Source organism: Eucalyptus grandis, chromosome 2, assembly GCF_016545825.1.
Source record: "Eucalyptus grandis isolate ANBG69807.140 chromosome 2, ASM1654582v1, whole genome shotgun sequence".
In the NCBI taxonomy this organism is placed as follows: domain Eukaryota; kingdom Viridiplantae; phylum Streptophyta; class Magnoliopsida; order Myrtales; family Myrtaceae; genus Eucalyptus; species Eucalyptus grandis.
Window position 1 is genome coordinate 7862169 of NC_052613.1, and position 19559 is coordinate 7881727.

A 19559-nucleotide genomic window follows, 5' to 3' on the forward strand; every position below is an offset into this window, starting at 1 on the left:
TGTTCCTAACTTGCCTTCACTTGCTTGCCCTCTTTCGTACTTTACTTTGAACCATTTTATTACTCATTTATTTTACCATAAGAAAACGAAACAAAATAAAGGAACAAAAGAAATAATGGGTTCTTGGATAAACCATGAAATTAGATCAAGAAAAATAATAAGTTCCTAGGCAAATATGATAGATCTAAAATTCAAAAACTGATAGTCAATTTTAATATAATAAATTCCAAATTTCAAATCTAGAATCTACTTACTCCGGGAACAATTGCCCAAGTTGATGTCCTAGGTCTCCTCTATTGGAGTTGGATTCGGACGAATTCCATGTAAAATGGATTTGATTGGACATTTTGTGTAAATAATAGGCTTTAATTAAAAAAAAAGTTAAAAATATAGGGACTCCATTACAATAGTAATAAAAAATAGAATTTTCGGTTAAAAGAATTTTGAAAACACTGTAGCTTCTCAATTGAGCTCGCTGCGCATCTTGAACGGCGGCGACGAAATCGAGGCGGCGGTTCGCGGCGGAGAGCGCCGCCGGGAGCTCGTACCCACGTACAGCTGAACCTGCAGCAGACCATCATCGCGCAAAGCGAGCTCAGACCAGAAGAAAACGGAGCCCCACCATCCTCTTTTGACCAGATGAGGCCGCGGCTGCAATTGCTGGCGTTTCGCCAAACGGGGCGCCGCTGTTTCTCCGGAAGAGTCGGCGGCGACTCCTCGGGCCCGAACCCACGATTCCTTTCGCCGTCCCAGGACGGGAAGCTGGCCTCCCTGGCGAATCTCTTCCAAAGGTACGGCCTTTCTCCGTCCCAGTCGCCTGATTTCCTCGCGAAGAACCGGTTCTTGCTCGATGCCAGCTTGCACGACACCGAAAGATCACTGAGCATTTTGTCCTCGCTCAAGATACCCAATGAATTGGTGGTCTCCGTGATGGGTCGGTGTCCCGGGGTTTTGGAACATGAGTTCCTGAGGAAATGGGAGGTGGTGTTTCGGGAGTTTGGCTTTCTTGGTGTTTCCCCTGCTGGCATTATAAGTACCCTCCAGTTTTCTAGGAAATTCAATGTCGGTCCGGAGAGGTTCGGTAGTCTATTCAAGGTTTTGAAGGGTTTAGGAGTTCGGGATTACACTTATTGCAGGATATTGGAGGAGTTTCCTGGAGTCATTGCAATGGGGGAGAGTGAAATTTCGGGGAAAGTCAAGTTCTTGGAGGGAATCGGCATACCAAAAGCTGCGGTGGACGGTGTGTTTCGCACTTTTCCTGGCATTTTGGGATTGAGTGTGGAGGGTCGATTGAAGCCACTGATTCTTGAGTTTAGGCATTTAGGTTTTGATAAAAGTGTGGCTCGGGATGAGATTCTTACAGAGCCCAGAGTTCTCGGCATGGAACTTGGGGAACTCTCGCGTTGCTTGGAACTGCTACGGACTTTAAAATGCCGAGAGACGATTAAAGAAAAGATTTTAAGGGGAGGTGAATTCAAAGCTGGGTTCGAAGTGAAATTGAGACTCGACTGCTTGTGCAGGCATGGTTTGATTCGCAGAGATGCTTTCAAAGTGTTGTGGAAAGAGCCGAGGTTGATTGTATATCAGATAGGGAGATTGAGAGGAAGATTGATTTCTTGTTGAGTGATATGAACTATGAAGTGGAGTGTCTAGTCGAGGTGCCTGAGTTTTTAGGTGTGAATTTTGAAAAACAAATCCTTCCTCGATACAATGTGATCAAGTACTTAAGATCCGTTGGGGGACTAGGCGATCCAGTAGGCTTGCAAAATTTGATAAGGCCTAGCACACTTAAATTTTATAACTTATATGTCAAGCCATATCCAGAGTGCGAAAAGATTTTCAGATGTGAAGCAGACAAAGCTGAGAAGCAGCATCCAGTGGGACTGTGGAAGCTCTTCAAACCACAAAAGTATCCCCAGTCCAAGGATGATGCAGAAAACATAAAGTCCTTTATGGAGTTGGGTGGTTAGGATGGGACAGTTGTAGCCTCTCATCCATTATTATACTTCAAACTGAGGATCATGAATGGTTCACATCTATTTGAAACATCTACAAGTACGAAAAATCAACTTTACACAGGACACAGCATGTTTGACATCTTCTGAAGTCAGAACCAGTTCTTTAGAACCTTGATCTAACCAGAGTAGGAATTGGCATGTGGATGTTACATCTCTAGGTAATGCATGAGCATGGCCATTTCTAATCGGGGTTCAGCACTCAATTGTTGCATCTCTAGGAAATACATCATCACCATGTATCAGTTTGTTCTTGCCAATGTGGAGGAGACGTTGAACAAGACACATTCTGCCCTTCCTTATTCTGGTCAAGTTTTTTTTGGTGAATATTCTGGTCAAGTTGTTTATATACTGCTTTCTGCAAAACTATGTGAAACTTATAAAATGAGTAAAAAGTCATTATGTAACACAATATTGATGACAATTATGCAGCTGGATTGTGAAAAAATTTTGATTTTCCAGTTTAAATCCGTGGCACTAATTTCATAGATATGTTTAGCCCTAAACTCTTGTCCTTTGTCTTGCAATTTATTATCTTGTCAAATTTTGTCTCATGAAGCTGCTCCTTGTTTACTTTACCTTATCAATTTTCATAAGCTGGCATTGCTCCCGTAGCGAAGTTCATTGTTGTAAAATCTTTTGGTGAGGATGTCAATTCTGTTGCAGGTATGAAGCCTTTCAGAAAGAAATTTAACATGCCTGGTCCTGAAACTGTTGCTTTAGTGGGAACTATTAGACTAGATACGTTAGTTTTAATACATTTCTGATGAAGTTGTTTGTGATATTCATGTCTATCACGGCTTACATATCTGTATCTTTACTTCTATGAAACAGTACTCAGTGGACAAACTCTCTTGTTATTATTGTTTCTAAGTTCACTATATTCTTGATGTTTTTCTTGGAATTTGTATTGAGTATCGAGGTATCAAGAAAATAACCAACGGAGTATATACAAATCATGAAATGCGATGAATTTATTACTGTTCAGTAAGTGTATTATTGATGATAGATATCAATAGGCACAGCTCCTGAGACTCATGTAGGAGTAGCTTTGCATGTGGTCTTATCATTTTAAGGCTTCTTAGAGTGTTGTGTCCTTTCTCCAAGCAGGATAGACTGATTGAATAATTCTTGCAAGTGACCATGTGAGCTTAATAACCGGGCAGGATTTTTCTTTATATTGCTTTTCGTCATTTGCAGCTTTATTTACTAACTTTTGATGGCCCATATACACCTATGACTGTGCTGTCAGCCTGATTAAATGTCCATAAGTGCAATGCACCCTGGAGACATGAATCTTTAATCTACTACATAATTAGATTGGACTATGTAGGCTTTTTTCCTCAAATTAAGATAATTTGTTGAATATTCTCTCTGCTTAGACCTGATAGACCTGATCCGGTTGTTTAGTCTGCTCAATCCCATTACAGTATATGTTGATGGGTTTTCAATTGTTTTCATAACAGACTTCTTACGACAGATGCAAAGGAAATTTCAAATGGTGGTTGTCAGGCATCCTGGCCAAGCCATTCAGGTTTTCATGACTCCTCAATGTTATATTGCTTTTTAGTCTAGATTTGTCTTTACGATATTCAAAGTTCTATTCTGGACCATATACAAGAAGATGTACCTGATACGCTAGTCTGATGGTTAACTTTATTTCTCACAACAGAATAGCCCTCATGGAATCGAGGTAAAACTATGCAGAGCTTTTGGCTTTTTGCATTGAGGCATTGTTATTGCTATCTCATTACTCCAATTGTATGGAGGTGCTTCCTGAATTATGTAGAAAATGATGATTTAATGCATGAAAAAGTGAATTGGGAGCTAATATGAAGCAGATGAATTTGTTTAATCTACTGAGTAGTCTCTGACAAAAAGGAAAAAACCAACGAATACTCAAGTGGAGTCACCTGTAAATGCTGTTTGTAGCTCGTGGTGTCAAATTTACTAGCATGGCTAGGAAATCTGACCTTACCTAACTGTGACTCAAACTGGTAGTTTTGGTTCACCACTTGACGAAAGACTTTTTCTGGTCGGGTCAGAAGATTCAATTTCAGGGTCTGGAAACCGGTGGAAGTACTCTGTTCAGTTTGGGCGACGGGAGAAACCCGTACCAATTTGTTGACTGGGTATAATGTTAAAAATTCCAATTTTAGGCAAAACAAAAGGGAAAAATATTTGGATTTTTCGGACTAGTTCTATCTGAAATGCAGTTGAATTTGACTTGGTTATCGAACAAATGAGCCGCATAGTGAAGCGAAGTGGCCAATCGCTTTGACATCACTTGGGTTCAAGCGACCATTGACTGGCACTTTTTGCCGAGCTGGGATGACCACATTCTATTTTCTGGTGCATTCAGTTATTGCAGCAGTCATTTGCTTAACATTATGCTGTTATACACTGCAGATCCCGGGGATTCGGTCGTGGAGATCTTGAATCTAGAGCGCCCTTGATGGCTGAAGGCTGCAAATACAATATCCACGCATCCTGTTGGTCTGGTTGGGCTCGTCAAATAGTTCTTCTAAGGAAAAAAGATAAATAATTCTCCAATTTTGGTCTAATATGTAGTATCATTTTTGAACTTTTAATTTGTTCAATGCGGTCTTTGAATTTTGATCCAATGCATAATATTATTTTTAATTTTTAATTTATTTAACGTAGCCCATAAAATTTAGTTTAATATTCAATGTGATTCTTAAACTTTTGAATTTCTTTATATAGTTTGGGGGTTATATTGAACGTTTACTCATGGTTTAGGGACCACACCAAATAAATTGAAATGTCTAGGATAACATCCCACACTGAATCAAGGTTTAAAGGTCACACTAAATAGATTAAAAGTTTGAGAATAATATTGCACATTCAACCAAAATTCAGAGACTGTTTGTGCCTTTCTACTAACAAGCGCAACCTGAGTAGCCTAATTAATCAATTGAATCAGATTATGGTGTATTTCTATATTTGGTGACTTGCCTTAATATCAAAATCAAGCAACCCCCAGCCTAAGCAGATTCCTCAAGTATGGCAAATATAGTTGACAACCAAATTCCCATAGGAACACATAACCTGTATACAAGGCAACACCTTAGGCTCGTTTAAATGTCCAAATTTGCATTGGGATGCCATACGATAAAGTAAGATTAGAAAGGATCATAGAATATCCATTATATGTTTGGTGCACCTAAGATAGGATTGAAAATCTTTAAAAACAAGCCTTCCATCTCCACCCGCCACTTCCAACACTTCCCTTAGCGCGGCAAATCTGCCATCCCGTTTGTCGGCCCTTGATCGTCTTCCTCATGGCCGCCATTGTCTATTGCACTCCTTCATGAAGGCAGGTGGGGACTGCGTTTCGCACCAACCCCCTCCAGTTCCAATCCCCAGCTCGAACAATTTTCCTGTTTGTTTTTTGGTAATTGATTCTTGTATATGGCCAACTTTGCCGATCTTGTCATTCTTGATTTGGACGGTTTAATCCCCTTCAACTTCAATGGAGATTCGGAACAGATTTGGAAGGACATTGCGTTTTCCGTCTGGTTAATGATGGTGGCGTTTGCCAAGTAGAGCTGAGTGCAATGCTTTGATCGTCCTGGAAGAAGTTTTGGTAAGCAAATGAATTGGTTGCCTTCTGGAATTTTGGTTAAATGGGTTCACGTCAAACTCAGTCAAATTGCAATTAATTAGTTCTTGGGTAAGATATGGAAGAAAATGCTTTGTTTTTATCTGTTCTGGTGAGGCCCGGATTGGCGCAGGCAGCAATGGATGCTTATATTTGGCTTCAAAGAAGAGAGGTTGCAGAATGTGGTTATGCCCCTGAAAGATGGACCGGCAGATGGGTTGAATCCATAGTCGATGGAAAACTCGATTTAGGTTTTAACCATCGGCGGTGGTCGGAGGTGATAATCATCGCGCATGGTCGGAAGGGATGATGATTAGCATTTTTTACAATTTTTTTAATCCAATTCAGATTTATTTCATCCCCTATCTTAATTTTTTTTTCCGGCATTTTGTTCAAGTTTATCCAATTCAAAGGATATTGCCAAACACAGGGTATGATAATTTGTTATCCTATTTAGATTCAAATTTGTACCCCAAATGCAATTTTAAAGTATGTTTCCAACATACTTATGAAAGTAATTCCAAGCACATACACATTCTTCATCCGTGCCATTACCCCTTCTTCTAATAAGGGCAACTTGAGTGGCCCGATTAGTCTATCAAATCGGATGGGGTGTACTTCCATATTCGAACAACCAAATTCCCTTATGGACACACATCCTCCATACAAGACAAAAGCTAGAAGTATGTTGCCAAAGTACACAAGAGAGCATTTCCAAGCATGTACACATTCTCCATCCATGCCATTACCCCTTCTTCTAAAAAACAGCAATCCAAGGGTGTACTTCCATATTCGAAAAACCACATTTCCATATGAACACACATCCTCCTTAGAAAACAATAACTTAAACAGACCAAATTTCCATATGGATGCATCCTCCATACAAGGCAATTGCGTTAAGTATGTTGCCAAAGTACATATGAGAGCATTCTCAGGCATATACACATTCTCCATTCGTGCCATTATAATGCCATTACCACTTATTCTAATAAATGGCAATCCGAGTGGCCCCAATTAGTCAATCGAATCAAATCGATGGTGTACTTCCGTATTCGAACAACCACATTCCCGTATGGACACACATCCTCCTTAGAAGGCAACAACATAAGCAACCGAATTTCCATATGGACACACATCCCCTTGCAAAGCAACAGCTAAGTATGTTACCAAAGTATGCATGAGAGCATTTTCCCACCGGACCACGCACTTTCCACGCAGGGCCACACACTTTCGGAAAGTCCTACGACTTCAGCGCTTGCAACGGCGGCCATGGAAGCGCCCGGCTCGAGTTGTACGAGCTGCTCAGCGTGTTCAAATGGGGCGATCACTTCCCTCTTCTGCGCTTGCTGGATTTGCAGGGCATGAGGAGGAGGCGTCGCAAGCTCTTCGTGGGCGGGATCATTGAGGATCACAGGATAAAGAGAAGGCTGAAAGGTGAGAGGAATGAGGAAGACGAGAGCTCTGGAGATTTCGTCGACGTCTTGCTTGACTTAGAGGAAGGAGAACCGTCTCAGCGACTCCGACATGATTGCTTTTCTCTGGGTAAGTCCTTTTTTGACTGCTTTCTAAATTTAAATTATAATACACCGTCTGTTTTGCTCCATTTTTCTACGAGAAAAACCATATGTTTCAGATTAGAGTTAGCTTTTCCAAGGTCTCGAGTCATGTCTGATTCGTGCTTAAGAAGACGTGCGATTGAAGACTTCGTGGTTGGGAATATTTTTGGCGTTCGATGCATTTGCCTCTTGTTTATCTACTGCGGCATGTTCCTTTTGTTCGTTTGTTATTTCCTGTCGGCGATCTCATATGGTGCACTGCAAGTGTGTTTACCGTTTTGATGAAGGCGAAAAGGTGAAATCTTTTTTTCTGGTCTTGTTTCGATCAGGAAATAATCTTCAGAGGCACCGACAGCGTGGCCGTCCTCCTGGAGTGGATTCTCGCCAAAATGATTCTCCACCCAGATATCCAAGCCAAAGCCTGGTCCGTGATCGACACCGCCCTCGGCTCAGCCCGGCCTGTCGATGACTCCGACCTCCCGAAAACTCCGGTACCTTCGGGCCATCGTCATGGAAACCCTAAGGATGCGCCCGCCGGGTCCGCTCCTGTCCTGGCCCAGGCTCGCCATCCATGACACCCACGTCGACAGCCATTTCATCCCGGCCGGGACCACGGCCATGGTGAACATGTGGGCCATAACCCATGACGAGGCGGTTTGGGCCGACCCGGAAGAGTTCAAGCCGGAGAGGTTTTTGGAGGAGGCCGGGGGCAGCGATTTTCCGATCATGGGCTCAGACCTGAGGCTCGCTCCATTCGGTTCCGCAAGGAGGGTCTGCCCCGGCAAAGCCATGGGCTGGCCACGGTGGAGCTCTGGCTTGCCCAGCTGCTGCAGAACTACAAATGGGTCGGTCCGAATCGCAGGGAGGACTTGTCCGAGTACCGGAATCTGTCAAAGGAGACGAAAGAGCCCTTGGTCCGTAAGGCCATTCCTCGGGTTCGGGTTTGATTGAGCTGAGTTTGTTGCGAATGATGGATTGGTAGGAGGGTCTGCACCATAGTTTTGTTAGCTCTCTATCGAGAGGTCAAAAAAGACTAGCTCGTTTGTTTGCGAATGGCACAATTAAACTCCCATTTTCTTCTGCTTTCTCTTTTTTCCTCTTGGGCTCCGATTGTTTCACAAAAATAAATTTACAGGAAAATATTTTTATCATTTTTCGACATCTGATTTGTTTGAAAAAAAAGAGTTAACAAAAAATGGTGCGCTTACTTGAGTAAAAGTGTTTTTCAAAAGTTAATTTTCCAAACTTTTACCATTGGTTGGTCGAAAATGATTAATCAACCGAAAATATTTTTCGGTCAATGAAAAATTAATGTATTAAATTAGAGAAGTGAAAACACTTTTCCAAGGTAAGCAACTACTTTTTTTTCTTCTTCAAAAACATATCTGAAAAATATTACCATAAAAAATTAAAAATTACAAAAGAGAAACAAACAGATTTTCACTGCGCTCATTGCCATTGCCATGTTCACTACCTTTCCTCTTTCCTCTTCGCACGTCCGAGCACCGCTACAAACGTCTCTCTCTGTCGCTCTGAAACTCCAGCAACCATGGAGGTCACTAGACTCGCACGATCACAGATCTAAATAGCACTAGCCTAACGACCTCCATTGAAGCAAATTGACGGAGCATTGCTCCTACAAATCTCTCACTCCGTGAAACTCAAGCATAGCCATGGAAGTCTTGGAGTCACCAAGCCACACCACCATGGCCATGGAGGTCGCCAGTCTCGAGTGACCACAGATCTGGATAGCGCGAGCCTGGCAACCTCCATTAAAGTAAATCGACAGAGCACTGCTCCTACAAACGTCTTTCTCTGTCACTTCAAAACTCGAGCACAGCCATGGACGTCACAAAGGTCATGGAGTCACCGGGTCACGCCACCGTGGCCATGGAGGTCGCTGGGCTCACGCTACCCCAATCTGTGGTCGCGTGAGGCTGGCGACCTCCAATGAAGCCAATCGACGGAGGTTGTGCCCTTTGCGGCCAAGGCTCATGAACTTCGCGCATAGTGACCGAGGTAGAGAGGGGGAGGGAGGGAGGGAGGGAGAGGGATGGACGCAACAATGACTCCGATGGACTGGTGCGGAAGGCGAATGGCGGCTGGATAGCGAGGGCTTATGGCGGTGATGGTCGGGTGGTGACACGGCTACGGGTGAGTGGCAGATCTATGCAGCCTAGGGCAAGGTGGGGAAGAAGAGGGAATGGAAAAAGCAGAAAAAAGAGCGAGAAAAGGGAAAAATATGGAGCACATCTCAACGGTTGTGCTGTGTTTTCCTAAAATGTTCGAAATCATTTTTCAAAGGGTTAATACCATTAAAAAATCTCAATTAATATGTCTTTGACAAATTTATTCTAAACTGATATATCTATAATAAATTTACTTTTTGTTAGTTTTCGTTAAATTTTACCTTCAAATTACTTACTTTGATAGCATATGGTAGTTAATGAATGTACAGATTTTGTGTTTAACCCTCCATTTGTCACAAGTGCACTAATTTTATTGTTTTTCTTGTTATTAATCCAATTTAATGGAAACTAACGGAAGGTAAATTTATCACAAATGTACCAGTTTAGAATTTTTGAATGTCAAAGTATTAATTTATGGTAAGTGCCACATATACTCCAATCTGGAATTTTTTGAGATTTTTCATGATATTAACCTTTTTACAAATAACCACTCGTGATGGTGACATAGTTGGTTAAGCAATTTGCCACATACTCCTTGCCAATGCCTTGTTGGAAAGGAACCCACGACTTTTTTGAGAGGGTGGTTTTCTTGCTCCCGGGGTTTAACGGGGTTCTCTAGGTTACCCAAAAAAAAAAAATTTTACAAATTATATCCAAACAATAAAAAAACATTTTCGATCACATATTACCAAACAAAGGAAAATGCTATAAAATGATTAATTAGAAAGTATTTTCCTTTACCATGAAGTTTTCCCTCAAACAAATGCACCGTAAGCTAAATTAAAAAAAAATGTTTTTCTCTTTAAAAAATCGGAAATCATTTTTTAAAATATAACTATGTATCAATGCTTGACCTTTGTTATCAGCATGTGCAAACAATCATTCTTAGCATTGTCTAAGGAGATTTACATTTGATTCACTTGGATTGCAAAAATTTATAATTTAGATCCACGCACAAGTCAAGTTCGGTCTTATTGGAGACTTTTAGTTCTAAGACAAAGATCTTACAATAAAGGTTTTCATCACAAACTACAACCTGCAATCTACCGTAGCACAAAAACAAAAGCATTTGCAATAAACAGCCCCCAAACCGCGTTGTCAACTACTATCCTTCTGAACCAGGAATTCCAACCACTGGGAGTTCGCCCCAGTGGCCACCCTTCCAACTTGAAAGGGGAAATGGGAGGTTCAAATCCCCATCTCCTCGAGGCGAGTAGGTTATTTATTCCAAGTGGAACCTATACAAAGCCTAAAAATCTGAAACCTTGAACCTCTGTTTACAGTCTAACTTTAGTTCAGCAAGTATTTGGTGCTGACCAAACCACGTGAGCAGAAAGAGAACTGGTCCAATAGTGCAGTAGTTTATTGACTCTTTTGCCCAACCTTCGCTTAGTCCATTGCTCCAGGACTCAGAATAAGATTCCTGATTGGGTCGCCAAAGCCCAACTCCGCAACACTCATCCTCTCTATCGGGCCTCATTTATCCCACCACTTCTCTTGGAATTCTTATGTTTTCGAAGCACATTCTGATGTATCCATCTACATTTCCTTTTTGCAATTTAATGATCCTTTACCGACAATAATAAAAGGAAACTTCAGCTTTTTCCTTTAAGGAAAACATTCATTAAGGATTATCCGATATACATGATTCGTTAGCATTTAACTTTTTCAAAGTTGTTCGGTGTACACAGAAAGCACTATTTCAAAGCATAACGACAATAATAAGACCAGTTTACAAAATTTGAATTTTATGTTTCAAACCCAATAGGATATTGAGGTATAGATGAACAATACAATTCCACAAGCCGAAGAGACTGTTATAATCTGTGACAAGGGAAAAGCTCTTGGAAAACTCAGAAAGAGTGCTTGATACCTTACGAGCTAGAGTTATCGACTAAGCGCAAGAACAACTCGACCAATTAGTCGAAACAACAACGCATGGGTTATAATTACCTGTAAATGAGAAAATTTGTGTTCCCATCTCATCAGAGGTCGGGTAGGAGAGATTTGCCTTTAAGCTAGAAGGTTGTTTAGATGCTCCGCATATTCAAAAGCCCAGCACATCTCGACCCTTAAATCATTGAAATCTACGCAGAACCCATGCGATCCAAAAGATGAGATCCATCCGGTTCGTGCGCACCTAAAGGCGAATAGCTTTTCAGAGAATCGTTGGATGTTTCTAGTAAACAGACCAATTATAAATGCTCTCTCGCCTGGAAGAGATGGCCTCTAACCCCCATGGTGGCAGAAACCCTAACCCTCCAAACCCACCTTAAACCCTAATCCCCTAATACAGTTTCCCTTTCTCATTGTCTTCGTAAAACCCTACCCCACCTTTGCCGAATGCTCTACTTATTTCCTTCATTGAAGGTGAAGTCAGTCCCCCTGAAGTGCAGCAACCCCAACGACTTAGGTGAGGACTTGTTGCTCTCTACAACTCTCGGACCTCTCCACGCACTCAGCTGCAAGGAACAATGGAGGAATAGGAGTTAGTGGAAGCCCGTCTCAATCTGATAAGCAAGAGACTAGGTAACCTCTGGTCCGAAAACAAATAAGCAATGCTAGATGATTCTGTTACAGAACAGCAAATGATGGACTGCCACCACACCCTTTTTGGGCAACTGTTCTCAAAACCAACTATTAACATCCAAGCTTTTCTGAATACAATGAAGAAGGCTTGGTGCACGGACAAATTCTACTTTAAACAAGTTAGTCCAGGATTGTTCGCCTTCACATTTAAATATGAAACTAAAAAGGAAAGGGTATTGGTGGGATCATGGTGCTTTGCTAATCATTTATTAGTATTGAAGCAATGGGAAGAAAACATCACCGCTTCCCCCCCCTTTCCCCTTCCCCCAAAAAAAAAAAAATAAAATCGTTGCACCTTTTTCCACTGTCTTTTTTGGGTCCAAATACATGGACTACCTTATGAATTATCCACAGAGAAGGGGTTACACACCGCAGAAGTTGATAAAAGCAATAGAAGATGAAAGTATCAAAGGGATTAGGCTGAACAGAAGTTGCCCAACATCACCCCACTTACTATTTGCTGATGATTCTATCTCTTTCCTAGGTGGATCAGTGTTGGAATGCCAAAACTTGGCGAATATCCTATATCAATATTGCCATGCAATTGGACAGGAGATTAGTCCGAACAAATCGGGGATTTTCTTTAGCGCTAGCTATCCACAAAGGTTGAGAAGTAACATGGCAGAAGCACCATGAATCTCGGAAATCGCAAAAATAGAGAAATACCTTGGAATCCCGTCTCATTGGGGAGCATCCAAGAAGCAAATGTTTGCTTGGATACTAGCTAGGGCAAATTCCAGATTGGAATGATGGAAGGAAAATCTTATGTCAAAAGCGGGAAAGGAAATTCTCATTAAAACAGTGGTTCAAGCATTACCTCAATACGCCATGTCGATCTTTAAAATTCCAGCATCTCTATGTCGTGCCATTGAACGAAAATTAGCTCAATTTTGATGGAGAAGTAATGGGTCGAAATCTGCGCTACATTGGAAGAGGTGGGAAGTGCTAAAAACAAGGAAAGATGTCGAGGGCTAGGGGTTTATAGACCTAATGTCCTTCAACAAGGCCATGCTTGGGAAGCAAGCATGGAAGCATGGAGATTAACCCAACAATCGATGACATTATGGAGCAAAATCTTTAAGGGTCTTTATTTCCCTCGGAGGAACTTCATGCAGGCAGTGAAAGGCTCTCGACAATGTTAGGGATGGCAGAGCCTTATTATGGGCAGAGACGCAATTGCTGATTCGGTTATGTGGGCAGTGGGGACAAGTGAACGTGTTAACATCAGAGAAGATAAATGGTTAAAGAGGGGAATCATAGGAGGACCAGCAAACAAGAATGACCCCAAAATAGTTAGCAAGCTGATCAACGGAGAGGAAAATGCATGGAATGAACAGGTGATACAGGGACCCCTTGGTGACCAAATAGCAAACGAAATACTAACAATCCTTTCAAGAAACAATGTTTTAGAAGACAAAATTGTGTGGATGGGAACTAAGTTCGGTGATTTTTCAGTGAAAAGCGCCTACAATGTTATCAGAACAGAAGGCACAAAACCAAACAGCAATCAAACATCAACCTCCTTTCAGCCCCCACGGATGCTGTGGAACAGAATTTGGCATATGTTATCCCCCCCCGGGTGCCTAATCTGTCAAAGCCTCCTAGAGACTAGTAAGCATCTGTTCTTGCTTTGCCCTTGGACAAAGCTTATCTGGGAGAATCCAGCCCTGCAAATCAATATTCAAAGCCATGGTTTAACCCGTTTAGAAGAGTGGCTATTGGGTTTTGTCAGAAATCAAGGAAACTCACCAAAATTTGAACTGGTCTCAGGAGTTCTTTGGCTTATCTGGAAAACACAAAACACCACCGTATTCCGAGGTCTCCAACCAGAGTCGTCTGGTATCATTCAATCCACCCAGAATCTGCTCGAAAATTATGCAAAATGGAATAAGAGGGCAAATTTCAAAGGGAATCAGCGCAAGAACCCTGGAACTCCCATTAAGGCGGATTGAGATTGGAAACCGCCGGTAAAGGAAGCTTTAAAAGTAAATATTTACGGAGCTTACTCACTGGGCTCAACCGAAGGTATTGTAGCCTGCATTCTGTGCAACGCCACCGGATCTCTGGTCGACGGCTTTGCTAGGTCAGTGAGGGCTGCATCGGCATATCAGACAGAAACCCTTGCTTTTGTCCACACACTGTACTTTCTCTCCTCGAAGAAGTCTTAAACTGGCGCTCAACTCTGACTGCTTGAATTTAATTTCCTCGTTGAAGTCCGCTGATCAGCAAGGGTGGAAGAGAGAGCACCTATCATTAAAGCTTCTGATCCGTTGTCTTGCTTTCCGGATATTAAAATCAACTCTCCGAACCGTGGTACAAAGAAATAAACTCGATGGCTTGTTTGCAGGTGCGGGTTTGGGGTGACCGATTCCTGGAAACTCTGTTCTTGGAGTGAATGTATATGAAATTTCTTCTTCTGCTACTGCTGCTGCTGCTGCTTCTTCCCCAGTTCCCGGATCTACTAGTCCTTGTGGAAGAAGAACAATGGGTGAAGTCTGTGTCTGCAATTTGAGAGAAATCAAACAGGACGAGCCTTGACCCTTGATTTTTGGAAGAAGCTGAATCGGGCCTGCGTGTTCATTCGTGCCGGCACGAGTAAATCCACATTCCGGACCTATACAAGGTTGCGAATTTTGCAATTTTCATATTTTGCAAATTGAACGTTTCCTTGGAACATGAATATGGCATTTCAACATCAAGAAGAAACCCAGAAATCACGAGCTAAAAAGAAATAGCAGCGGATCCATCACCAAATTCACCATCAATCGAATCAGAACATGTGTTGGCTGCGATCTGAACTGTAAATTTGAACAACCAGCGTTGAAACCAATTATCCAATCTCTACTTGACGGTGCATTTTAACAAGAAAGAACACGGATATCCATACCAACATACATCACGGAGAGACACCCAAATCTCGAAGTGTAAGGAATACATCGGGATTACACCCATCGCCCTCAGAGATCGGAGCGCATGGACTCCACCACCGACGCCGGCCGAGTTCTCGAAGAGACCAGGAAAAGTGAGTCGTCAGGCACACCCCCATAGGCGCCAAGATGGGAGCGAGCGCGGGGTTTATTCATTTCTCGGCTGGTTGCAGCCTGGTCAACTAGAGCCCAAAGAAAAAGCCTTGGTTTTTTTTTTTTTTTTGAGCAAGAGAAAAAGCCTTGGTTGAAAAGGCCTTTTTTCATGTGCTCTTGGGATTTTAGCTTTTAAATTTCCCCGAAATAGCTAGCTTTCGACTTCTTACTTGTGTTGATAATTAAGTACTCTGCATTTACCAATTTGTGAAATCCGTGATTCGTCGGATCAGATTCCCTATTTTGGCTATTAACACCCTGATGTGGCGCCGCACAGTTACAATTAGAAACAGTGGAGACAAATCGGCTTATTGCATTATTACATTCCACTTAATAAGTATGAGATAAGAAAGAACGGTGGTTTACATCAGTTCAATAAAGGAGGACTAAAAGGTGATAGGAAACAGCACACGTATACGTATTCCATAAGCCATGTAGTCGGCTTATTGCCGCAAGGACGTCGTCAATCCTCTCCTGAGCTTACACAGCTGACTGGCGACGGACTCTTGATGTAGTCGTCTGGATTGAAATCCGTGGAGTTGGAACTTTCACCGCCGGCAGCTGAGTCGCCGCGATCCACGCCACAGTAGGACTTGACGAACATATCATGATAAGCTTCAGGTGCCATAGCTCTGAAATCATCCATCAGTGGAATAATCTCGCTGACCTCCAAACCTTCAGGATCCCGATCGGCTCCAATTCCAGACTCATGACCAGCGTCCATTGAAAGGATCTCGTTGACCGTCGAGCCTTCAGGATCACGACCTGCTCCAACTCTAGACTTGTGACCAGCACCGGCCGATGGGTTGTTCTCAAAATCCTTCAACTTCTTGAGCAGGGGGACCGCAGCGCCCAGGCACTGCACGATCAGGGAGGCGGAGTCCTGCTTCGTCAGGCGAGATTCACACTCTTTCTCGGGCCATACCCACCCCTCTTTTGGACTCATTGGCGGCTTCAGGTCGTACTCGCGAAGGAGGTACAACTGGAATACCTTTTCGATCGAGGGCGTGCCGAAAGCCTTGAGGTTGCCAGCAGGGGAGAACGTAATGACAGCGACATCAGTCCCGGTGTCTTTGCTGAGCTTAGAGGCTTTATTGAGGATGGTTTTGCTCCTCTTCGAGAACATGTTGCTGTACCTTTTCTGGTCGGAAGATGATCCTGTCTGCATGTTTCTTCTAGAGAGAGAGCAAACGGGTTGGAGGAAAGATGGGTTGTTCTCAGAACCCACTAACCTCTTGAGCAGGCGGTCCACAGCGTACAGATACTTCATGATCAGGGGGTCGCAGTCCTCCTTTGTCTGGCAAGATTCACACTCTCTCTCGGCCTCGGCACTCATTGGCAGCTTCACGCCGTACTCGTGACAGAGGTACATCAAGAATACCTCTTCAATCGAGGGGCTGCCGAAACGCTTGAGCTTGCCAACAGGGGAGAACAGAATGACGGCGGCAAGAACGTTGGGGAGTTCGCTGAGCTTAGATGCTCCATTGATGATGCACTTGTGCCTAGCCGAGAACGTGTTGCTGCACCAGTTCCGGTCGTGGATCTTTTTGGTTTCGTTTGGCGGGGGCTGAACACTTTGCTGTGGTTTTCTTGGAGGGCGAGAGGAAGATGAACCTGTATCCATGGTGCTCATGTTTCTTCGGAAGAGAGAGAGTTGAAGGGGCTGGAGAAAAGAAGAGGAGGGTGCAGTTTTGGGATGCCCAAACAAGCTCGAGAGAGTCCATTACTTATAGTGGTTCTCCCATGATCGGGTGTGTCCAAGGGACGCCATTTGCTTTCATGTGATGTGCGTTTAAGAAGTACCTTTCGAAAACACGCGAGAAATATAACACTATAGTCATTGATATGATGCATGAAGCTGAAGAAGATACAAACACAGATTGTATAATGAAAATATGACGCATTTCAAATCAAAAAAATATCATCCCATTTGGAGGAAAGCCTGTCGAGCTAGAGATATCAGTCAAGGATGGTTTCGGCGGTGGTAATTATGGAGTTAGGACGTAAAAAAAATTTAGGACAATTCTGGTTTTCCGTCCTTTCCACTCGACCTATGTAAATCGTCAAGTGAGACAATGGAACCTTTCACTCGTGTTAGTTCCGGCCATGGAAATCAACTTTTCCCTTTCTTTTAGCAATCCTCCTAATTTGGAGGATGTCTGCGTGTCCTTAATAATCCAATCATGGTGATGCCGACTTCTGAAGATAGCATTCTTTTGACTCTTTCTTACTCTTGGACCCACGTGTATTGGCGCTAGCACTTTTAGCTAGAGGGTGCAAAATTTAAAACAAACATGTTCAATATCATAAAAGAATAAGGTCTAATGAAAAACTTAAACGTTCAATGCAAATTAATGCAGATTCAAGCCGATACGACGAAGGATGCATATTAACATGCTTCGGACCAATACTATAGTCATTGATATGATGCATGAAGCTGAAGAAGATACAAACACAGATTGTATGATGAAAATATGACGCATTTCAAATAAAAAAAATATCATCCCATTTGGAGGAAAGCCTGTCGAGCTAGAGATATCAGTCAAGGATGGTTTCGGCGGTGGTAATTATGGAGTTAGGACGTAAAAAAATTTAGGACAATTCTGGTTTTCCGTCCTTTCCACTCGACCTATGTAAATCGTCAAGTGAGACAATGGAACCTTTCACTCGTGTTAGTTCCGGCATGGTAATTAACTTTTCCCTTTCTTTTCCTACAGAAAGGTTGTTTTCTTCTCAAGCATAGTCACATCTCTACCGTGCCTTTGCAATCCTCCAAATTTGGAGGATGTCTGCGTGTCCTTAATAATCCAACCATGGTGATTCTGACTTCTAAAGATAGCATTCTTTTGACTCTTTATTACTCTTGGACTCACGTGTATTGGGGCTAGCACTATTAGCTAGATGGTGCAAAAAAAATTTAAGCAAACATGTTCAATATCATAAAAGAACAAAGTCTATTGAAAAACTTAAACGTTCAATGCAAATTAATGCAAATTAAACAAGCTCGAGGGAAGCCGTTATTTATACCATTTGCTCTAACGCGATGTGTCTTAAGGAGTAGCTTTTGAAAACATGCGAGAAATATAACACTATAGTTATTACTATGATGCATAAAGCTGACGAAGACACAAACACAGATTGTAAAATGAAAATATGACGCATTTCAAATGAAAAAAATATCATCCCATTTGGAGGAAAACCTGTCGAGCTAGAGATATCAGTCAAGGTTGGTTCCGGCGTGGTAATTATGGAGTTAGGACAGAAAACAAAATTTAGGACAATTCTGGTTTTCCGTCCTTTCCACTCGACCTATGTAAATCGTCAAGTGAGACAATGGAACCTTTCACTCGTGTTAGTTCCGGCATGGTAATTAACTTTTCCCTTTCTTTTCCTACAGAAAGGTTGTTTTCTTCTCAAGCATAGTCACATCTCTACCGTGCCTTTGCAATCCTCCAAATTTGGAGGGTGTCTGCGTGTCCTTAATAATCCAATCATGGTGATTCTGACTTCTAAAGATGGCATTCTTTTGACTTTTTATTACTCTTGGACTCACGTGTATTGGGGCTAGCACTATTAGCTAGATGGTGCAAAAAAATTTTAAGCAAACATGTTCAATATCATAAAAGAACAAAGTCTATTGAAAAACTTAAACGTTCAATGCAAATTAATGCAAATTAAACAAGCTCGAGGGAAGCCGTTATTTATACCATTTGCTCTAACGCGATGTGTGTCTTAAGGAGTAGCTTTTGAAAACATGCGAGAAATATAACACTATAGTTATTACTATGATGCATAAAGCTGACGAAGATATCAACAGACTGTAAAATGAAAATATGATGCATCCCATTTGGAGAAAAACCTGTCGAGCTAAAGCATTAATCTACATCGGTCAAGGTCGGTGGCTGTGGTAATTGTGGAATTAGGACGTAAAAAAATTTAGTACGATCCTTTCCTTCCTCCTTGACACGTGGATCGTCAGGTAAGATAATGGAACTTGTCGCTTGTGTTACTTTAATGCTGTTGTCTTTGGGGATTATGAAAGGAGTGGCTCTTGCCGTCACCCACATTTAGACGAGGGCAGCTTTTTTCCTTTCTTTTATGAACTAAGGTTCTTTTCTTCTAAAGCTGCCAATCCTCCCGATTCCAGTGATAATCATGGTGATTCTTTGGACTCTTTCTCTTGCACCCACGTGCATTGGGCTAGCACTTTCACCTACCAAACCGGCACTTAAAACAAACAAGTTCGATATCATAAAAGAGCAAAGTCTATTGAGAAACTTAAAGAATCAATGCAGATTAATGCAGATTCAAGCCAATACAAAGAAGGATTGATGCAGATTAACATGCTTCGGGCGGATGCAATGAAGGATCAATGCAGGTTGATCGAAACATGCTTGCTTACTAAATTTACCATGGAAAATAGAATACAAGGCAAGGCCAATTGGGGACTACAACTTGTCGTGCCTCCTAATATGGAGGAGGATAACTTATCCTTTTCTTTGCTACAG

General features: G+C 42.2%; 1 protein-coding gene and 1 pseudogene across 3 annotated transcripts; both read left to right on the plus strand.

Moving 5' to 3' along the window:
• Nucleotides 1–487: 487 nt before the first annotated feature.
• Nucleotides 488–4654, plus strand: LOC120290181 (transcription termination factor MTERF15, mitochondrial-like). Of its 3 annotated transcripts, none has more exons than XM_039305919.1 (3): nt 488–2055; nt 2177–3549; nt 4425–4654. In XM_039305919.1, the coding sequence occupies exon 1, from the start codon at nt 640–642 to the stop codon at nt 1621–1623; it is 984 nt and encodes a 327-aa protein (XP_039161853.1). In that variant the 5' UTR covers nt 488–639; the 3' UTR covers nt 1624–2055; nt 2177–3549; nt 4425–4654. The 3 variants fall into 3 exon arrangements, with proteins under 3 accessions (XP_039161853.1, XP_039161854.1, XP_039161852.1); XM_039305920.1 differs by having other exon boundaries at nt 3482–3549; XM_039305918.1 differs by having other exon boundaries at nt 488–3549.
• A 1062-nt stretch (nt 4655–5716) lies between these two features.
• LOC120290455 lies at nt 5717–8140 on the plus strand (annotated as a pseudogene).
• Nucleotides 8141–19559: the final 11419 nt, after the last annotated feature.